This window comes from Xiphophorus hellerii, chromosome 9 (assembly GCF_003331165.1).
Source record: "Xiphophorus hellerii strain 12219 chromosome 9, Xiphophorus_hellerii-4.1, whole genome shotgun sequence".
NCBI lineage: Eukaryota > Metazoa > Chordata > Actinopteri > Cyprinodontiformes > Poeciliidae > Xiphophorus > Xiphophorus hellerii.
The window spans coordinates 17,471,444-17,490,690 of record NC_045680.1 but is presented as its reverse complement, the minus strand read 5'-3'; the positions used below and the strand labels follow the sequence as shown (position 1 = coordinate 17,490,690).

The window sequence follows — 19,247 nt, the reverse complement described above, 5'->3', positions numbered from 1 at the left end:
TCCTGGAGCCTGCTGTGTGTTTCAGCCCTCACGATCAATACCGCAAATGTCCCGCATACTTGCTTAAATGCTTTTACTTGTGATGGCCCCATGTCAGATAAGTGAGAGCTCACGAGTATTTTTCTCTGCTCTCAATTTTTTCATCTCTGATTTTATTGGCTCAACCTGACAGCTGAAGCGGGGACCATTGACTTTAAAAGGAAATGGCTTTTATTGACTTAATCTGCTGTGGAAGATGCCAGGTAGCGAATGAAATTGCAAAACATCACTCCGATGGTGGGCCGACGAGGAGCTTGGGGGTGTTTTATGCTAATAGGAGTGGATGTTAGTGGGTGACTGAGCAAGGGAAAATCCCATTGAGATGTTATCTATGAAGTGTGCCATGTGAATGCATTTATTTTTAAGTGCAACGCCATGAATAGAGGCCAAGTTACATGGGGTGAGACGAAGAAAAGAGGCTTTCAACCATGACACGTCTTTATTGATGACCCGTCTGAGTCATTCAGGTCAAGGAAGAAACATCTCTTTTAATTTGGGCTACCACACCTTTGTCTGATAAAGTTGAAGTGCTTCTTTTGTCAGTGCATTTTTAACATGTGACATGGCTGAATGGACATGCTCTTCTCCTCAACCCTAATGCATGTTCTTCTTCTGTTCTAATTTACCCTTTTCTGTCTCCTCTGCTGCCTCATCATCTGTCTCACCATTGTTATCAGTGTCTGCGCTGCGACGACCAACACCACTCATTTCCTGCCCCGCATGAATTATAACTGAGTGCTCGGGCTGAAATCTCCTTAGGAACGGCCTCATATCGCTCTCTCTTTTTCTGCACAACGGCCTCTCCTCTGGCCGTTTTTCCTTCCCCTTCCTCTTAGCCTTGCAGCTCTCATTGCTCCCCCCTTTGAAAGTCGGCCTCTAAAAGTTATCCAGCATCCCACAGCCGCCGACCGCCTTCCAGACACCGTGACCGAATAGGTTTTAAAAGCACCACAAGCAGAACTCAAAGTCTTAAGAGCAATGGGGGTTCAGGAGGACGCTGACCGAAGGATGGGGGGGAAAAAGATCAAAAATAAACAGTGTTTCTTTTACTTCAAGTGTTTTCTCAACCAAAGCTGTAGGACATCCACAGACAGTGTGCCTGCTGCTTCACCATGAAATAATTTTTGAAGAAAATATTAAGTTTGGAACGTTTGCAATAAAGACCATATCTAAAGGAAAAGATTATTAGAAACACCCTGCATCATCTATTTAAAGTTTGCTGTTTGTTCCCATCTGCAACGGTTTGCTGGATGGCTGGGTTGAAAGCAGATTTTTGCAACCAGAAAGAAAAACTAGTTTACTAGTTTGAAAAAATAGATTGAAAAGGTGTAGACACTTTTTCTGATTAAATACTGTGTGAGAACATTGGTTCTATCTACAACTGAACAAATTCCTTCCTAACAAATCAAAAACCTCAAATAAAGCTTCAGTAGGATTTCAAGCTAAATTTATCATCTTTACACATTTACGCACAGCTTACAAATGCTCTTATAGGCATTTATAAACAAAATGCTTTGCATTTCCCACCAAATTTATATATTTTCATTTAAAATGTTAGTAAATAGACAGTGGAACAGAAGTCAAATTCATTGTTTCTATATGTACAATCTTGGCCATTAATGTTGAATCTGTTTTTGTTTTTTTTTTGGTTTTTTTAATGGACTTATTATAATCAGTTATTCTTAGTTTATCAGAGGGAGTCTGAAACTAGATAGGACATGGCAAGGCTGAGAAATATTGTGGCGTTTCAGTAGAATGTTGCAAAATATTATTTGTACTTGTTGGCTGGATCCCAAAACCTAGAAACACACAGGTATAGAGAATCATGTCAAAGCTGTCAATCAAATAGTTTTGTTGCAAAGCAGATATTTTATATCCAGATAAAAAAAGAAGAAAAATATTCATATTGAACTCACAAGAGAATAAAATCAGACTGGATTCTATGACGCTCTCTCCATTTGCTGTCCTCTGTTTACTCCAGCTTCACTACAACCCTGAAATGCTGGACTGCCTTCTGGTGAAGAAGATGCAAGCTCATACATATCGAAGGAATTGGTAAAATATTAGTGTGTTTGGGAAATAGTTCTTTTACCTTACCCATCTTTCAGAGAACTAAAACTCTCAGTGAGAAAAGGAGGAGTAAGAATGTGAGATATAACCAGGAAGTCAGACTTTTTGCTCAAACTGGCAACAGAAGATTGAGACTGAAGCTGAATTATGGACTCATAAACAGCGGCGCTTCCAGCTTCCTTTGCTGATTAACATGCTTCTCAGACACAGTGAGGAGAATCCAACTTGCACACAGTCAGGTCAGAGGGTTTTTGCTGTGATGCCCTGAGAGACTGTGTGTGTAGGTTTGTGTATTCAAAGCTGTTAGTTTGTTTGTACTCTGGATCTATTGCTTCGTACACATGCGCGAACGCACCTCTGTTCACAGCCGTCTGGTGTGCACACTGTCAACTGTAGACGTTTGCTAATTTGCGGTGAGGTGTGTGCATGTCACGGTGTGTCTGCGAGCCACATGAGATGTGACAATCAAAGCAGCGCAGAGGGATGAGGCAGAAAACGAAAACCGAAGTTAATGCAGTGCACAAGCTTGTTTTGAAATTGAAAGTGATACAGGTGGAATAGATCTAAATGAATCGAATGAGCAGGTGGCTGATTTGTGGTGATGGAAGACAGAAATGAAGGTGAATGTGAATGCTGAAAGGAGAAAAGAGGCCGAGAGGCGTCCAAGCCGATGACGCGTTGAGTGTGAGCCTGCGCGCACAGATGAAGGCAGATAGGATGTGTATGTGTGAAATCAAAGGGCTGGTGACTTGCAGGTACATTTTTCTATTTTTTTTTTTTTTTACCTGCGCCACTCTGCTCTGTCAGCCTTCTGCTTTGGGAAGATACAGCACCATGCCTCACTGTCCCTGTCAAGACAGAGAAAACTGCTGTTAGATACTGTTTATGATTAGGACATTCACAGCGAAGCTTGTGAAAACATGATTCTGGTTAAAAATTCTGGACTGTGAATGTGACAAATCTGGACACAGTTAGAGGGTTATTGTTTTCAGTTTTAAAAGTGTGTGTCTTCTGCAGCAACAGGACTCTGTGAATTATTTCTTCATTATGTTTATGCAGAATGCTTTGAAAGCAAACAGAAGGGTCTGGATCTGTGCAAGAGTGAGCAGCTGGAAAGAAGCAGAAGATAAATAATATCTGAGAGATATTATTTATGCAGTATCTGTGTTTAACTAGGGCTGGTGCTACATTTGCAGCTCTTACTTGCTACAACGTTGCATCTTTACAACAAATGTTTTGTACTTTGCATTTTTATCCTCAATTTTTGTGGATGATTTTAGGAAAGAAAGACAGTGGGCAAAACGTACATTATTTATATCTGCATTCAAAAAAGCAGACGTCTCTATACATAGGTGCTCATTTGATTTTACTCAGAACTATTTTTTTAAAATAAACTATACATATGGGTCTTGCAGATAAACATTAAATGTGTCCCAACATTACTGTAAACTAAACTTTCCACTTATTCATCAGAAATGGTAATATTTTACGATCAGTTGTGAAAAATAAGCAGCTGTTTTTTCTCAGTACATTTCGTCTGATCTTGTAAGTTCAAGTTACTTCTAAGTACAAGTTTGACATGACTTGACACCTCTTTATTGTTGTTTCCTTCCTTCCTTAAATTTTGTAATGGTGGTTGACAGACTACAGCACAGGTGCTTATGTAGCCCACAAAACAGGAAACAAAAACAAACTTTAAATCGTCAAAATAAACAAGCAGTGTAAAGTTCTCCAGCGTTCTCATTCAGCTGCTCTCAAACCAGCAGCAGCATCTATTAACAGATTCTGATATTAGAAGACTAACCATGTATAAAACTGAGTCGGAAAAGGCTTTAATGGATTCAGCTGAAAATATTGGCTGTGACTACAGCTCTGTGTGACCCCATTGATTGGTTTAAATTCAGTGATGGGTCACAAACAAACAGCAGGAAGATGCATGACTGATCCTATGTTGTTCCACTGCTAATCTGACGTTTTTTTTATTATTATTATTCCAAGAAACTAAAAGTTGCTATGCTTCCTTTTGTCCTGAAACAGATTAAAAGAGAAGCCAACCTAAGAGGCTAAAACTTTGTCGGCATGTCCCAGAACCAGAGCTGGCAGAATGGCTCTATTATGGAAAAAATATATTTTGGTCATGATTAAAATCCTGAATATTTTAAACAGTTACATATAAGTTTTGAAAAATATTGGAACTATAAATTCAGTTGAAAATTATTTTTCACAGTACCTTAGTTGTTAAACCCTCCAATTATCAAATCATTTATCCAAATGTAATCAACCAATTTATTGTTCTTCAATAGTCTCTGGAAAACAAAAGACTAAATTGAAAAAAGTCACATAGGCTCATTTAGTATCATGAAGTAATTCAATGAATTATAAATAATACAGTTTAAAATAGGTAAATAAATCTAAAATGCTCACATTTGGAAACCCTAAGCAACTGAAATTTTCTATGCATGCATTTAAATTTTTACCTGAGGGAATCTTTCAATAAGGTTTCCTCAAGTAAATAGACTATGGAAGATTAGAGCATTCTAAACAGAATATGTCAAAAATAATAAACATTTTTGTGGGGTTTATGTGTTTTTTCTGATGGTTTGGATTCAAAATTGTTCCTGCGATGAAAACACGGAAAACTGGTTGCATCACCAATGGTGCCCAAACCAGTTTAGTTGAACATAAAACACATCTCTGTCTGTTAAGCCTGAATTTCTTAACCTCCTGCTATTCTTAAACAGAATTGCTTTGGCGGTTACTTTTTATTCTCCTGTCACATAAAGTGCATTATCTAAAGTTACAGAGCCTGCACAATTATTAGGCAATATGGCACCGGGGATTAATTTGCTGTCTACAATGTTATCAAAGCCCAGACCTGTTTAACACACACAGAAAATTGTTGTGCTCTGTCTTTTTCAAAGAAAGATAGTTGTTTCTGTAATTATCACACTGCTACAGGATGCTGACTTGTACAACAAAGAAGCACCCACAACTTCTCAACAGGGACTTAAATTAGCTGTGAAATCTGTGAAGTCAGTGTTGCAGCTTAGGAGGTGGAGTACTTGGATCCATGTGACTGAAGTTGCTTACAGATCAAGGACTTCTTAAATGAAAACATTGGATTGGTAACTTAAAGCATCTTCCAGGTCCTCGGTGCTTTAACATTTATACTTAACCTCATAATCGGACTATTCAAAAGAGTTTTACGGTCTGTAGCTTGCATCTCACTGGTTCATTAAAAAGAGAGAACCAGCAGCTATTCTACAAAGAAAACACAACTTTAAGGAATTACAAGAACCCAGTTAGAAAGCATTGCATTCATCCTTTGTCAGATGTGAAACCTTTGTTTATGTCTCTGTAGTATTCTGCACGTAGCAAATTGCTTTTCATAAAGCTATTACCAAAAACTCCAACACATTGTACTAATGAGCACAACTCATCCCGGCACTGTCTGCAGATTGTTTTCATCTTACATTGTCCTTCCTCCACAAAATGTTCTGTTTCTGTCTGCCACCCAACTCCTACACCTCCTCTGGTAGCCACCTGTTGCTATTATAATAAATTCGCCTCTCCTTTTGATTTGCAACCAAAAAGGTCAAACAGTCTCTGGACGGGAACATATTGACCTATTAAGTTACCTCCGAGTATTTATTCAGGATAATGCTTGTTGTCCTCAGGGAACATCTAGCTGAATAATCACATCAAGAGGGGTCCTGTTATGCTCCAGAACCTCTTATTGCCATTAGCAGGGTTTCTATATTATTTATAACCATGCTAAGGATTATCGCCCTGTGTGTTTTCCCCTCACGGACTTTATGGAGCCTCTGGCCACTGATGAATGGAGTAGCTTTTAGCCTCCTGTCAGTCTTGGAGTGTGTATTCTTTTCATTTTTAGTGCAGTGTAACTTGGTTCCTCCTACAAAGATGGTTTGAGTATGATTTATGGACTCTGCCCTGACCTCTGTCCCACTAATGGCTGCTGTAAACTGGAGGGAAGTCAAAGGTCACAACTATCTCTGCTGTTGAGATGTAACATGATGTTTCTGCTCGTTTCAAGAATTGTTTTGATGATCAAAGCCATTCTCTCATTAAGTCCCAAGTTCCCCTTTTAAGATATTTAGCACACAGCAAAAGAAGATGGACGTGTTCTCAAGTCTCAAAATACTCCAGTTACTTTAGGGAACTAAATACAGTATATCATGACGAAGCATGTAGTTGGCAAGATGCAATGATGCTTTAAAAAATCTTCACAATGCTGAGAATGGACGGGCAATATGTAGGAATACATAAATCTCCTGTATTTGACACAAATATAACTTCATTGCAGTCAAAATGAATGAATACTTCAAAATTGACGTGTTCTCTAACAGCGCTCAACCACCACGTCTCACAATACTGTTTTATCAAAAGAGTGACCAAAGTGCTGACACAGAGATGGAAAAGATTTATTATACCCATAATCTCAAAGCTAGTTTGTATTTTGTGCCAAACGACCAGTTTTTGCTGCATGTTGAGTTTGGCCACAGTTTTTATAGAGTACAATAATTTTCCTATTCCCTCTTGGATATTAATTCCGACCCAATCAGGCATTTAAAACTTTTATAAGGGAGATGGTTAGCACACACTTACATCTGCAGAGCTTGTTATATAAACTACAACTCTCCCAAGAATGATTTCTTACAGCATCAGCGATGATGGAGAATCACTGTGATAATGTGCTGAAGGTGTAAGTTTTTAACGAAACGGAGATCAATTTTAAAGTGTCGGATACGTCTAAGTCAAATTTTGTTTAGTTTTTGATACATGCAGGATTTTCAAACCAGCTTTAAGGCACATAGTTACTTAATTTTGTTATAGTTATAAAATGCCACTATGTGCGTGGAAAATAAATAATACTCGCCTTTAAAATCCGACTGACCTGGATACCTGCAGTCTTACATTCTTCCTAGTAAAGTTCATTTAAATTTAGGACTGCACGGAAACGGTTCAACACAGTCAGAATTCCTCATAAGGAAAGGTATGTGGATTATTAAAACATTAAAGTGGAACAAGACAACTCTGACGATAAAAAGGTGTAGGCTTTTCAAAGAGCCTTCCTGAAACTCAGACCCATAATTAACATGCATATACTGTACTGTCAGACAGTACTATTGTGTCTTTGTTCTGGCTCTTTCGGATTGTGACTAGAGTCTTCTTCCTCTTTTTGTCCTTGCTGCTGCAATTTTGGGGGAGTGTGAAGGTTAATAACAGGGACACAATTTCACATAGAGCTTTGGCAATACTCAAATATATTCAATCAACAATAAGCTATCACAAGTGTTACATTAGCACTCTTTAATCTAGCACTCTGGTATCAGCCTTCTTTTCACATCTTCAAGGGACCTTATCTGCATTTGTGATGAAAGAGATTGTCTTATACCAGCTCCATCCTTTAATCCCTACTCTTACAGTTCATTTCAAACGTACCCCTTGGTTCACAAGACAACTATTAGTTGTGCACTAAACAGCTCAGGTTTCTGTAAAAAACTGCAATACAGTGCAAATACAATAATTGTAAGTGCTTAAAATTGTAGAGGTTTCGGGCATAAAACCTTGATATAAAACTCCCACCACTGTTACCTCTACACAAATTGAAGAAGAAAAAAAAAAACTACAAAGACAACATAAAAACGAAGGAACAAACTGAGGCACACTGAATATAAAGACAAGCTACTCCTAACTGAGACATGTCATGATTGAAACTCAACTGTACCCAAAAATAATGAGACAAAGAACAAAGCCCAGAAATCAAAGTCCAGTGAACAATATACACAAAGACCCTATCAGCAGTACTCAGAAAATAATGATGTGGTAGAGAGTCTCAGGATTTAATAACAGCAAAATGGGGAAGAGAGATGAATTTCTGTTTTGTTACCGAGGTTGAACATCTTTCTCACAAAGTGCGTCTTTGCTATTTCTCCGTGCATGGGAAAATAAGCATTCTGTGCAAAAAGGTCACTCTTCATCCTTCATTTACCATCCACTCCTCCTTCTCCCTCTCTCCTTCCTGCTCTCTCCCCTCACACGCTGTCTCTCACTTTAAATATGTGTGATGTTACTAAGGCTCCAGGATTTTATGCTGATGTAAATTTCTAGTAAACAGACCTCGGGTCACTCAAGTGCCAGGCAAAAGGGATGAAATTGTGTGTTCATAACTTGGCGGTGGAGGGAATTCCTAGATGCTTTTTTTTTTTTTTTTTTTTACACTTGGCCCTGAGAGAGATGGAGGGAGACGATTATGGTTTAACTTAAGTGAAGACACAATGCCCAGAAGAAATGTTTGCTTGCACTGGTTTACATTGCAAGACAAATATGCTTTTTATGTAATTTATTCCATTGATACAAGAAAGAATATTTGCTCAAGTTAAATACAGAAAAGCCCAAACATTCACATGGAATAACTATTGCTTTAAATCTCCTAGACAGTTGCTATTTTGGAGCAGATTGTTTATCTGATTTTTGTATTCATTCCTACTCAGTTTATGGGTACATATCACCCATTCAAAACATGGCACAGGTTCAATTCATATCTAGTTATGCAGAGTCAAATCTGGCTCCAATTCAACCCAGATCTTTCCGATGAAACCAATAAAACCCAGTCACTCTGTAAGATTCATGTCCAATTAGATAAAAGCCAACCCTGTCCTCTTTGTAATATATTACACTCAAATTGAGTTGATCATCTTATGCCAATTCGTAAAGAGTTATTTATCCAAGGAAGGGTGAGCCAATTGCATAAAGTCGTTGCCGTTGCAGCAGTCCTTCATCCGGACCAAGCATCTGGTGACAGTGGAGAAGAATGATTCCCTTCTGACTGCCTTCCTGAAACATTTTTTGCTGCATTAAACAACAGACATCACCAAATATATTACAGGCATAGAGATGCTCAATACAATTAAATAATTATATTGATATTTATTTCAGCCTAAGTAGCTCTTTGCTATGCTGATGTTGCATACAGGGATAGCACAGTCATCATGAATATGACATCTGTATACATGTGTACATGTTTTCTGTGATGAAATGCTTATAGAGAAGAGCTTTGATGACTTTCTTGGTTAATCATAGGGCTTTTTAGGACCATTTTTCCTGGAGGTCTCACTCTTCTACAGCACGCAGTCTCAAGAACAAAACAAATGTGTTGTTATTAAAGCCTGTCTGAGGGTAAAAAAAAAAGAACAAGTCAAATATAGTAGATTTCAAACCACTCATTCCTTTAACAGTCATAACAATGTAATTTAAGTCATCTGTCAATGTGATTGCCAGTCTTTCTTGCTCCATGCTGTTATTTCTCATGCAAGAATTTCACGGAGGCCTTTCTAAGTGCAAACATTACCAACAAGACCCAGTAACAGCTCACTTAACGTCTGAAAATAGAGTAAAACAAAGGCCTCCTCGATTTCTTCCTTTATGCTCCTCGGTGAACAGAGAGCTGATGTCAGGCGGTATTAGATTTCTACCAGTTTTGTCCATTAATCAAAGCAGAGATGTGCTGTCTTTTTAAAGTAAAACTGAAAACACTTGGATTGAAAAACTGAGCTTGAAAAACTTGGAGGTTAATCTAAGATCTTCAAATCTTTGTATTAAAGTTTTAATATATGCAAAAATGAACAGATTTATAAAGTTGATTCATTGGCAACTTCATTCTGGAAGACAATAACATCAACAATATCATTGAGATTTATTTCCACGGATAAAGATTGTGATACCTTTCCTGCAGCAGGAAGTTTTTGATTTACCCCAGCAATTATTTAAATATACAATCACTGACTACACAAGGAGTACACGTTGGATAAGCTGCATACCAGGCGAGTGATGAGCTTGAAGGTTCTTGCTGCTAGTCTGCTCTTGGCTCCTGGTGCAGATAAATCTGGCAGCACACGAGTCCTCTTGGCTCCAAACTCTTCCTCTTCTGAGTCTTTGCCTTTCCGTCTCTCTCATTCCACACATATTTTGGCTTTCCCCTCTGTATTTCCGCTGTGACTCCTTCTCTCTGTTTGGATAGCTGGCTTCTCATATTTCACTTTGATTACACTTTATTTCTCCTTGTGTTGTGTCCTCCTCCACTTTTCTCGCCCCCCGATCTTTTGTGGTGGTGTTTGTTTTAATCTACGTCCTAAATCCCTGTTCCCAGGCTTATTTTTCACACTTTTTTTTTATCCCCGTTCATCATCTTCTCCCTGCAGTTTCTTGTGTCATTGCCGAATGAAGGAGATCCGAGGAGCATTGGGCTTTCACCTGTCATTGATTTTACTCAGTCCATAAAGCAGCCTCTCCCGTCTCGCTAATAAGATGATTAGCCCAGTCTGCTGGAAATCTATGAGCTGTCTTTTGGTCCACATGGAGAAAGTGGAACAATCATAAAAATGCTCACATAACATCCTTCCTCGTGTTCCTGCACAGTTTCATGTTCAAAAGCCTGAAGGTCATCAGTGTCTCCCACTCCCTTGCCTGCTGGGAGCTGTAGTTTATTGGGTTTTTTTTGTTGTTGTAATAAAAGTTGCTAAACAGTGATAGGCCTTGTCTGTCTTGACCTCAGTTCAATATATTTTTAATTATCCACAGAGCATGACTTTTTAAGGTGAGCTAGACTTGAAGTTAAGATAGGGGTCCTATCTCCCCTTGTCAGGCATTGTACCTGCTGGTTTAATTCTCTTTTTTATGAACCATAATCACATTTCATTATTGTTACTTAACATTCAAACCAAACTTTTAGTCAACAGAACCAAAACAGATGCAGCAAATACATCAACTCAATTTCAATGAAGTGTATTTAATGGAGCCAATTCACAACAATCATCTCTAGGCACTTCACAGGAAATGTTTTCAACTAAACTATGCATACCTTTCGATTAATCCTAGTCGTCAAACAGTACAATAAACTCAGTTAATTATTCAAAGTAGCTTAAAAAGTTTCTATCTAAGGAAACCTGGAAAATTGCATTGAGTCATAGACATCAGATAAAGGTCAAAATCTTGACATTCTCCTCTGATTTTCTTACGCTTCTCGTTCTTCGGCTCTAAGAGTCGGGTTGTTCATGAATGAATCAAAACTGCTGCGCTGATTGCTGTGCATATACTTTGATTATACCTGTTACAGAAATCAATGCAATTCCAAGGAGGTAGATCTCACTAGGAGAAAAGCTACCAAAACTCTGACTCTATGGGGCAGCACATGACCACAGTTCAATAACAAAATAAACTATTTGTCAAGCAATTCTCAGAATACACCCCGATGATCAGAACTGTCCAAGATATAAACTTCAAGGTCAAAGCTTTTTTTAAACGTATTGCAACTATTGGCATTGGTATATGAAGTATAATATAATACGTAGAAGGGAGGACAATGCAGTTTTTATATTTTGGAAAAACTGTGTGCGATCTAATTGCATTACTACCAGGGTGAGATAAAAGTGTTAAATTATGAACATCACGCTTAATTATAGAGTCGGTCTGTTAAATGTTCAAGTAAAGTGAATATACATTTTACTAAACAGAGCCTTTTTTAGACTGACAAGGGTTTATCTAGTTTTGTATATTTTCATATCGAGTATGAAGCTTTTGAGCCGAATCTTTACATAAAAGTGAAACTACTTTTTTCCATAAAAATCATCAGAAAGTTATTTCTGCCCTGTACAGTGAATATTTCATAAATTTTGTACATTAGAATTATGTCTAAATAGTTTTTCATCTTGAATAGTAACAAACTTTGTGTCACTTTCTTCTTGGTACAACAGGTAAATATCTACGAAATTCTAGAAAGAATCTGAAAAAGGACACATCATAACAAGGTTTTACAATGTAGCAAAAACCTTTTCAAAATGGAGTCGTGCATGACTTTGCCTTTCTGATACAGGAACATCCATGGATTGTGGACAGTTTTGTGTATGTGATTTAAAGTTAGAAGTTATTAGCCAAGATGTGTGGAGCTTATCTAAAGTGCTAAATATTGGTGCACAGTGGAGAATGTTTGTATCTGATTAGCTTTGTAGGTGAGGCATTCAGCTTCCAGGAGAATATCAGGTTGTTTCTGCTTTAGGGAGCAGCATGAGTTTCATTTGGGGAAAATAATAAAAAATAAGCTGTTGTGCTGTACTACGCTCTGTTGGAGTCACAAAAAAGCTGCTGTTTTTCAACCAAGTTCTCTTCCCTCGTTGGGTTCTGACTGCTAATAAAAGCAAGATTTTTATACAACATCAATCATTTTTACTAGCGAAGCTACAAACTGCCTTAAAGCATTAAATAAAATGAGAGACTTGGAGCGTAGATCTCTTTGAGAATGTTTCCACTCAGATCTTTGCAAAATTCATAGAAACCAAAGAATGAGTGAAGTTGTAAAAACTTCAAACCTGCACTAATTATGCAAATCATCTGCTTGGAAGTGCAAGAAGTTGTAAGCCCAGGAAAGCTTCACTTAATTATCGTCTTATCAAAGTAGGATTGCTAATATGTGGTGACACACTGTCATTTCATCATCCCACAGCAGTGACAATTTATTTTGAGCTCTCTTAATTCTGTTCTTAATGAATATCACTTTTGGTTTGCTCTCAGTTTATGTTTTTGGTAAAATATCTGTCTCTTCATCCACTAAATACGAGACGCATTGTTCTGACTTGCTAGCATTTGTGCCAAACATAAAGCGTACAACTTTTTCCTCAGAGATTTTTCACTGAAATAGTAGACTTCTGCAGCTGGTAAGGCTTTCACAATTTTCTGCCAGACAAACCTATCACAAGCCTTAAAGACCGGAAGCTCAAGCAAGTTAATTTATGAGGTTAAGTGCAGAATTGGAGTTCAATTCGTGGATTGTCTCCTTTAACAGTGCACCATTTTTTTTTTGTTCCTGTGAGTTATTGTTATTATGAAGCATATGTTAACCTTGATGAAGCCAGTTGTAATAGATATGAAATCCACAGAAGAAATAGCAGACTTTTATTTCCTGTGAACAGAGGGGAAAAAAAACACTTTGCACTGTAGAATAGTGATAAACGGATTTGATTGGAAATGGAGGATGTTTACATTCATATTTCTTCTGCACAGGCTTTCTGAAGCAAGGCGGCAAGTGTGAAAAAGGATTATATTATGCACTATTGCATTCTGATACCTTTGCATAATAGTTGAAACCATCTTGTTAAATATTTTAATCAAAAATTTTCCAACCTACACCACCCTACATTTCCCCCCATTAATTTGGCTGCATTTCATTACCAGGCTCCTATATCTAGGACATGCATAATCTTGGCTTTCTTTAAACCCCCATTTTAGTCCAATTTTTCTTTTTTTTTTTCCTTCTTTCTCCTGCAAGTCCCTCACAGCGGTGTTACAAAAATACATCATCAAGGCTGAGGGTTAAGGCACAGTCAGAGCCAAACCGCTGCATAACGAGATGGTGCTGAAATTTTAAAAAAGACTGAAAGAGAAGAGAAAGCAGGAGACACCATGGCAACTATAATAAGTAACAAAAACATTTCAGAGCTTATCAGTGTTTTCATTTGATGATGATGTGTTCTTTTTTCATGCAAAGCACCAAGACCTGTGAAATACAGGGTCACCGTCTGTAAGCAGCATCTAATTTAACACCGGAGACATTCTTCAATCCAATTATTTCCATTCATCCAATATAGCTGTGTGCTTTAACCTGACTTGACTGTGTTTTCATTGAGGTTTTACTTAATAGAGTAGACATTATAGATTTTTCAGCTAATTTGTAATGTAAATCAGCAAGAATGAGGAAGAATTTCACTTAGTGGTACTTAATGATCTCTAACAACTAGGGGTCACAACTGGCTTAAATACCAAGATATTTTCAATTTTATACTGAACTAAATTGAAAAACATAACCAGTCCTTGTTTGTCCTTTGAGCGGGGATGTCCTGTTTCAAATCTAAGTATTAGTTTGGGGTCCTGATCGCTGCCGCCTTGATTGATTTTTTTTTTTTTTAAGTAGCTGACTGTAATAAACCTCTGATCTTGGTTGTTGCAGGTGTGTCAGTTCCAGTCCTGCATGTTTTAGGTATTTCCCTTTCCTAAAATAGTTAAATAAATAGCTGAATTATGTAATGTTTTATCTCCTAATTACCATCGATTTGATTCAGGTGTGTTAAATCAAAGGACAATCTAAAACATGCAGAACATTGGTTCCCAGGAACGGGAGTTGCCCTGCTAACCCCTGTCCCCCAGAGGCTACAGTTTTACATCAAAACCTGTAATGGTATCAGATGTTTACATTATATCACTATGGAACATTTCAGAAAGTGTTCCTTGCATTTTCTAATTGAAATAGTTCAAACTAAACAATGTAAACTAAATAACTTGGTATTTATCAAGGTGGTAGCGAAAGAGCTCCATAAGCAATGTGTTCCTCTGGTTAACTAAGCCTAAAATGAGGCACTTTGAGGAAAACGCTAAGCAGAAAAGGCTTCAAGGGGCAGCAGTAAGGTAAAAAGGGATCAAAGCATTGGTGACTTATGATGTGTTGTGTGTGAATATCTGTAATAAATATTGCAGATGTAGAATTAAGAATTGGTTTTGGCAAATGCTAAATATTAAATACCCCTTGGTATAGGGAGGATCACATCCCTATTGTGGCATCTTGTGCTCCTGCTGGTTCAAGATTCTCATTTTTATGTTGCAGCTCAAGTTATGCTCGACAAACAGTTGTTTGCGATTTATTTTAATAACATCTAGCAGTAACTTGGCAACCTGGCAAGTCTTATAAATGAAGACCTTCCCTGACTATGCATGTTAAAGCTCTGAAAACAAAATCCCTCCTCAGTTGCTCCAACTGTGCATTTACCTCAGACAGCGTCGTTTTTCTGCTGATATTTTCCATGTCCTTGAAGCTCATATTGTGTGCCAACTTCCATATGAACAACAACAAAAAAAAAACAACATGTTGACATTTATAGTTTGAACACAGAGGTTTGTGACACCCAGGTGTTCAATTAAGAGTTTTACTTCAAATGTTAAATTGGAGCCGCAATGTGCTCTAACCAGTGTTAGTATGCTGAAGTACAGCTTTTACCTCACATAGATGCCTCTGAAGAGACTTGGCTGGTGCTGTTTGTGATAATTACAGTTTTACACATACACATGCACACTAAATATCTCCCTCCTGCATTTGGTTTATGACTTGTGTATCTACTTATTCTGCTGGCCTGCGAAATCCTATAGCCCAGGGTGTCTAATTATACAAATCGAATGCATACTGCCTGACATTTAGTCATACATTTTTAATAGGTGAAACAAAAGATTCTCTGATTGGATATACTATCTCTCTGACTCCTCATCTTCTCTTTGTGTGCGTCTTATTCAGTCTCACTTATCTCTCTCTAAATCTATCACTTTCAAGCCAATGACTTTCTTTCTTCTCAGTGTGACTCTTTAACCTTCACCTCCTGTAATTTTGCTTGTGGGTGTTGAGTAATTAGCATGCCTCCCACTTTTATTCTGGTGTCAGTCCAGGGAATTTGAGAAATGTCCCATAAAGATTATGTGTCTTGATAAGGTTATGTCTGTGACTCCATTAAAGAGATGGGCTGCACAATGACTGTTTGTATCCTTCGGGGAAGACTAAGAGCATGTGAGAAAGAAACTTAAAAAAATGACCTCAGATGGAAAGCACATTTCAGTGGAGAAAGCTTTTATAGTCTTTACTTAGATAAAAGAAGGAACATTGCTAGGATTGAGTCTTGCAGTTAAAGTAAGTAAAAAAATATAGATTGTCCAAAGAGGACAATCTCGCTTTTTTAAAGAAGCGAGTTTTTAAAAAAAGTTGATGTTGTATTCATCATAACCCGTACATTTCTTCTTCTAATGCTTTTTATTTAGTAGTTTTATTCATTCTGTTACTGGTGAATCATTAAGACTGCACATCTTTATATTATTAGTCCATGAAAAGAGACATTATGCATGTACAAAGTATTCTTGAACTGATTTAGTAGAAATAAAAACTTAATTTACTGAATTTATGATAAACTAAGATTTTTTTTTATCAGCAATTCCTTTTTTCCATTGACTAGGACAACTCTGCATGTTTCACTAATAAGCTGGAAATGGTGTGTTAGAGGTATTTAGTGTTAAAAAAGGTTTACTCAGAACAACATTTTTCAAATGTGGATGCTATTAATGGCTTATCTGACAAACCAGATGTGTGGAGATACTTAAAGCCATCTAAGCAATTATCTATGCAAGCTGTTTGTAACATCAAGGTAACTTCAAAAGCATAATTTGCTTGTCATTTGATTGTTCAGATTGCAAAATAAACATATTTTTCAATATAAACCTTGAATTTGATTGTGCTCAGAACCTACACTTCAGTATAGCCATTAAATTATTTAGCCAGAAAATTGCATTTAACAAAACTATGAATGAAACTAATGGTAAACGACAAGCAAAAAGTAATGGAAAATAAAGAACAGCTGGTGTCACATATGAAACTCTAAAGTATTTGACTTTTCCAGTCAACATCATTCCTTATTATCTTTCTTTGACCATCCATAAACAGTAACTAATAGGGATCATTGCTGGGAATTAAGACAAACCAAAGGAAAAGCAACAAACAAAGCTGCATCATTTTATAGACGGCACAGATTGCTTTAGGAGTCACAAAAATTGTCTGTTGCCACCTAAAACCTACTTGAAGTAGCCAGCATAGGATGATGTTTGGTCTAAATCCCTTTGCCTCTGTTACAAATGGAAATCTTAAAGCCAGGCAAGATGTAATTATTTTTTCTTTTATGGCTGTGAGTTTGTGACTCTAGCTGGAATTCTGCAGCAGGGCAGAAAAAATGAAGCAGCCGCTGCTTGTATATTTGTTATGCGAAAGAATGTTCTAGCACTGTTCAGTGACCTTGCAGATGCTTTCATCGTTGCAGGCTTTCTATCTTACAGCTGCTGGGGTCCATTGATCGTGACCTACAGATTTGATAACCACTAATGCATTTTTTTTTTTCTCTATTCAGTCATTTTTGTTCTACTTGTGTTCCCATAACTGAATAGACCAAATAAAATACTTTTAACACGTCTCTGGAAAAAGACTCCACATTTCTGACTGTGCCATTAATTCAAGCGAAAGCCTACTTTCACCATCCAGTGCTGCATGCAAACATGGGGCCTGCCAGCATTAATTTAACTTAAAATCTAATGTAACAAACAAAAATATCAACATGAACATGTTTTTTCTTTTTCATCTTTTTGCTTGGTAAAATTACTATTGTATTGTTCTGAGATTATATTATTAAGAAAATAATAAAAATAATGTATACTTTTCACCCAAATAAACAATAGATGGTGTAAAAAAAAACTCCAAAAGAACGCCACATTACTTTACAGCCTGTGGCAGAAGTACTAGCTATTTAGGCTACATTTTGATTGCATTAACAAATTCTAATTTTTTATTTTCTTAGCAAAAAAAAAGAAAGAAAAAATGATGAGAATAATTATTTCCATGAATGACCAGTACAGTTAGTGAGACCTTAGTGATCTCCTCAGTAATTGGCTTGAGAGAAAAATAGGACAAATTAAGGATTAGGATAGAAGTAGGAGAAACAGAACTTATTGTTAGTGGCAAAATTTCATCTGGAATTGTCTAAATATTTTGAAAATCATCATGATTTTACCTTTTAATGTAAACCTTTTCATAAGCCGATTACACCCCTTGCGTTCAGCAACTCTCCAAGTTATCCACTGTTCAGTAATTTGCATAAATTCACACAATGCACATCTGTGACCACAGTGAAATGCCTCTGCATTTTGCATAAAGAAATTCAGCTTTGGCTATTCAAATTGTGAGATGTTGCAATTGTGCACGACTGTAAGAAATGTTTTGTGTTTCCAGTGGTTGGAATGGAGACTTTTAGATCTTATTACTCGATGAGAGGAGGAGTGCTCATTTTCAGGATTCTTCAAATTACTGTGTGTGCAGTTTAAGTGAAAACACAATGTGATGCCTGCAGTGGATGATAGACCTGACACGTTCTTAAAGATGAGTCAGTAACAGCTTGACAAAGTGCCTTTTGGAAACACTTTGAGTCACACATGTGCTTTTGAAGCAAAATTGCAGTATCAGGATGTAGAGGCTGTGGTCAGCCACTTTATATCCTTTGAGGTTTGTGGCTCAAGTCAGTAGCAATCCCAGAAGCTTTTCTCCAAAGAGGCAGAGCTGAGGAGTTATTTTCTAGATTGATGGTGGATGGTAGCTTCATTTAGGCATCATTTGTATTTCCACATGAATTACATCGCAGAACCTATATGTACCTCAGTGCTGCCTGATAAAAAAAACAAAAAAAACACCATCAGTTTAAGCCACTCTGGCAGAGGGGTGATTTGTGTCGCTGGAAGGCATTTAATTTAAGTAAACCACCTCTTCTCAGTCGCTTTCATATCCTAGATAATGCCTGACGTCTGGAGCGCTTCACTCACTCTGCTCCTTTGGAGATTTGGTTTCATCCATGTAAATGGCATATCTCTCTCTCCCTCCCCGTCTCACCCGAGATCTTTAGCCACTCCTCTGCTCTCGTGTCTTACTCAAAGATGTGTCATATTGGTATGATGTTCGATGCCACAGTGATCAGGCTGCATTCAGAGGTGACTAGACTAGTTCCACCACAGAGGATGTCTTAATCCCTGAGTTGGAGTGGCCACTTATCTCCCTGCACATCTCAGCATGGAGATAGAGGAGCTTTGGGGGTACAAAAAAAAAGAAACATCAGTACGGAGAACCAGCCTGATTGTGTTGTAGCTCAGTGTTGTGTTTTACTCATTTATTTAATTTATTTTCGTATTTGTTCCCAGAATCCGCAGTTGTGTTGCGATGGCGGCAGGGATCTCTCACTCCTTGTTCCTGATGTGTTGGATCCTCCGAACAGCCAGCCTGGCATTCCCAGAGGAACCCGGACCCCTGAACTTCATCCCCACTGAAGGTAATGACCTCCTGGCTTTTCTGTCTTGTAGACTCTTATTCCCTTGTGTGCATTCTCTCACAAGACACAAAGTGGGAAGCTCTGGACTGCAGCCAAACACGCATGGTGATGAATAGAGGGGGGTAGGGGTACGAAGAACGGTCGTGGTGTAGGTCATGCAGGTCACAGAGGCTCTCA

General features: G+C 37.7%; 1 protein-coding gene across 2 annotated transcripts in view; it reads left to right on the top strand.

The window, feature by feature from the left end:
* Positions 1-19,247, top strand: part of sema6bb (sema domain, transmembrane domain (TM), and cytoplasmic domain, (semaphorin) 6Bb) — a 171,443-nt gene that overhangs the window by 60,364 nt on the left and 91,832 nt on the right. The window contains exon 2 of one of the 2 annotated variants that reach the window (XM_032572025.1): positions 18,943-19,070. In XM_032572025.1, the coding sequence (XP_032427916.1) occupies positions 18,962-19,070 (109 nt within the window). In that variant the 5' untranslated portion in view covers positions 18,943-18,961. Of the gene's footprint in view, positions 1-18,942; positions 19,071-19,247 lie in introns of those variants that run through there. The other variant, XM_032572026.1, reaches the window with a different exon arrangement.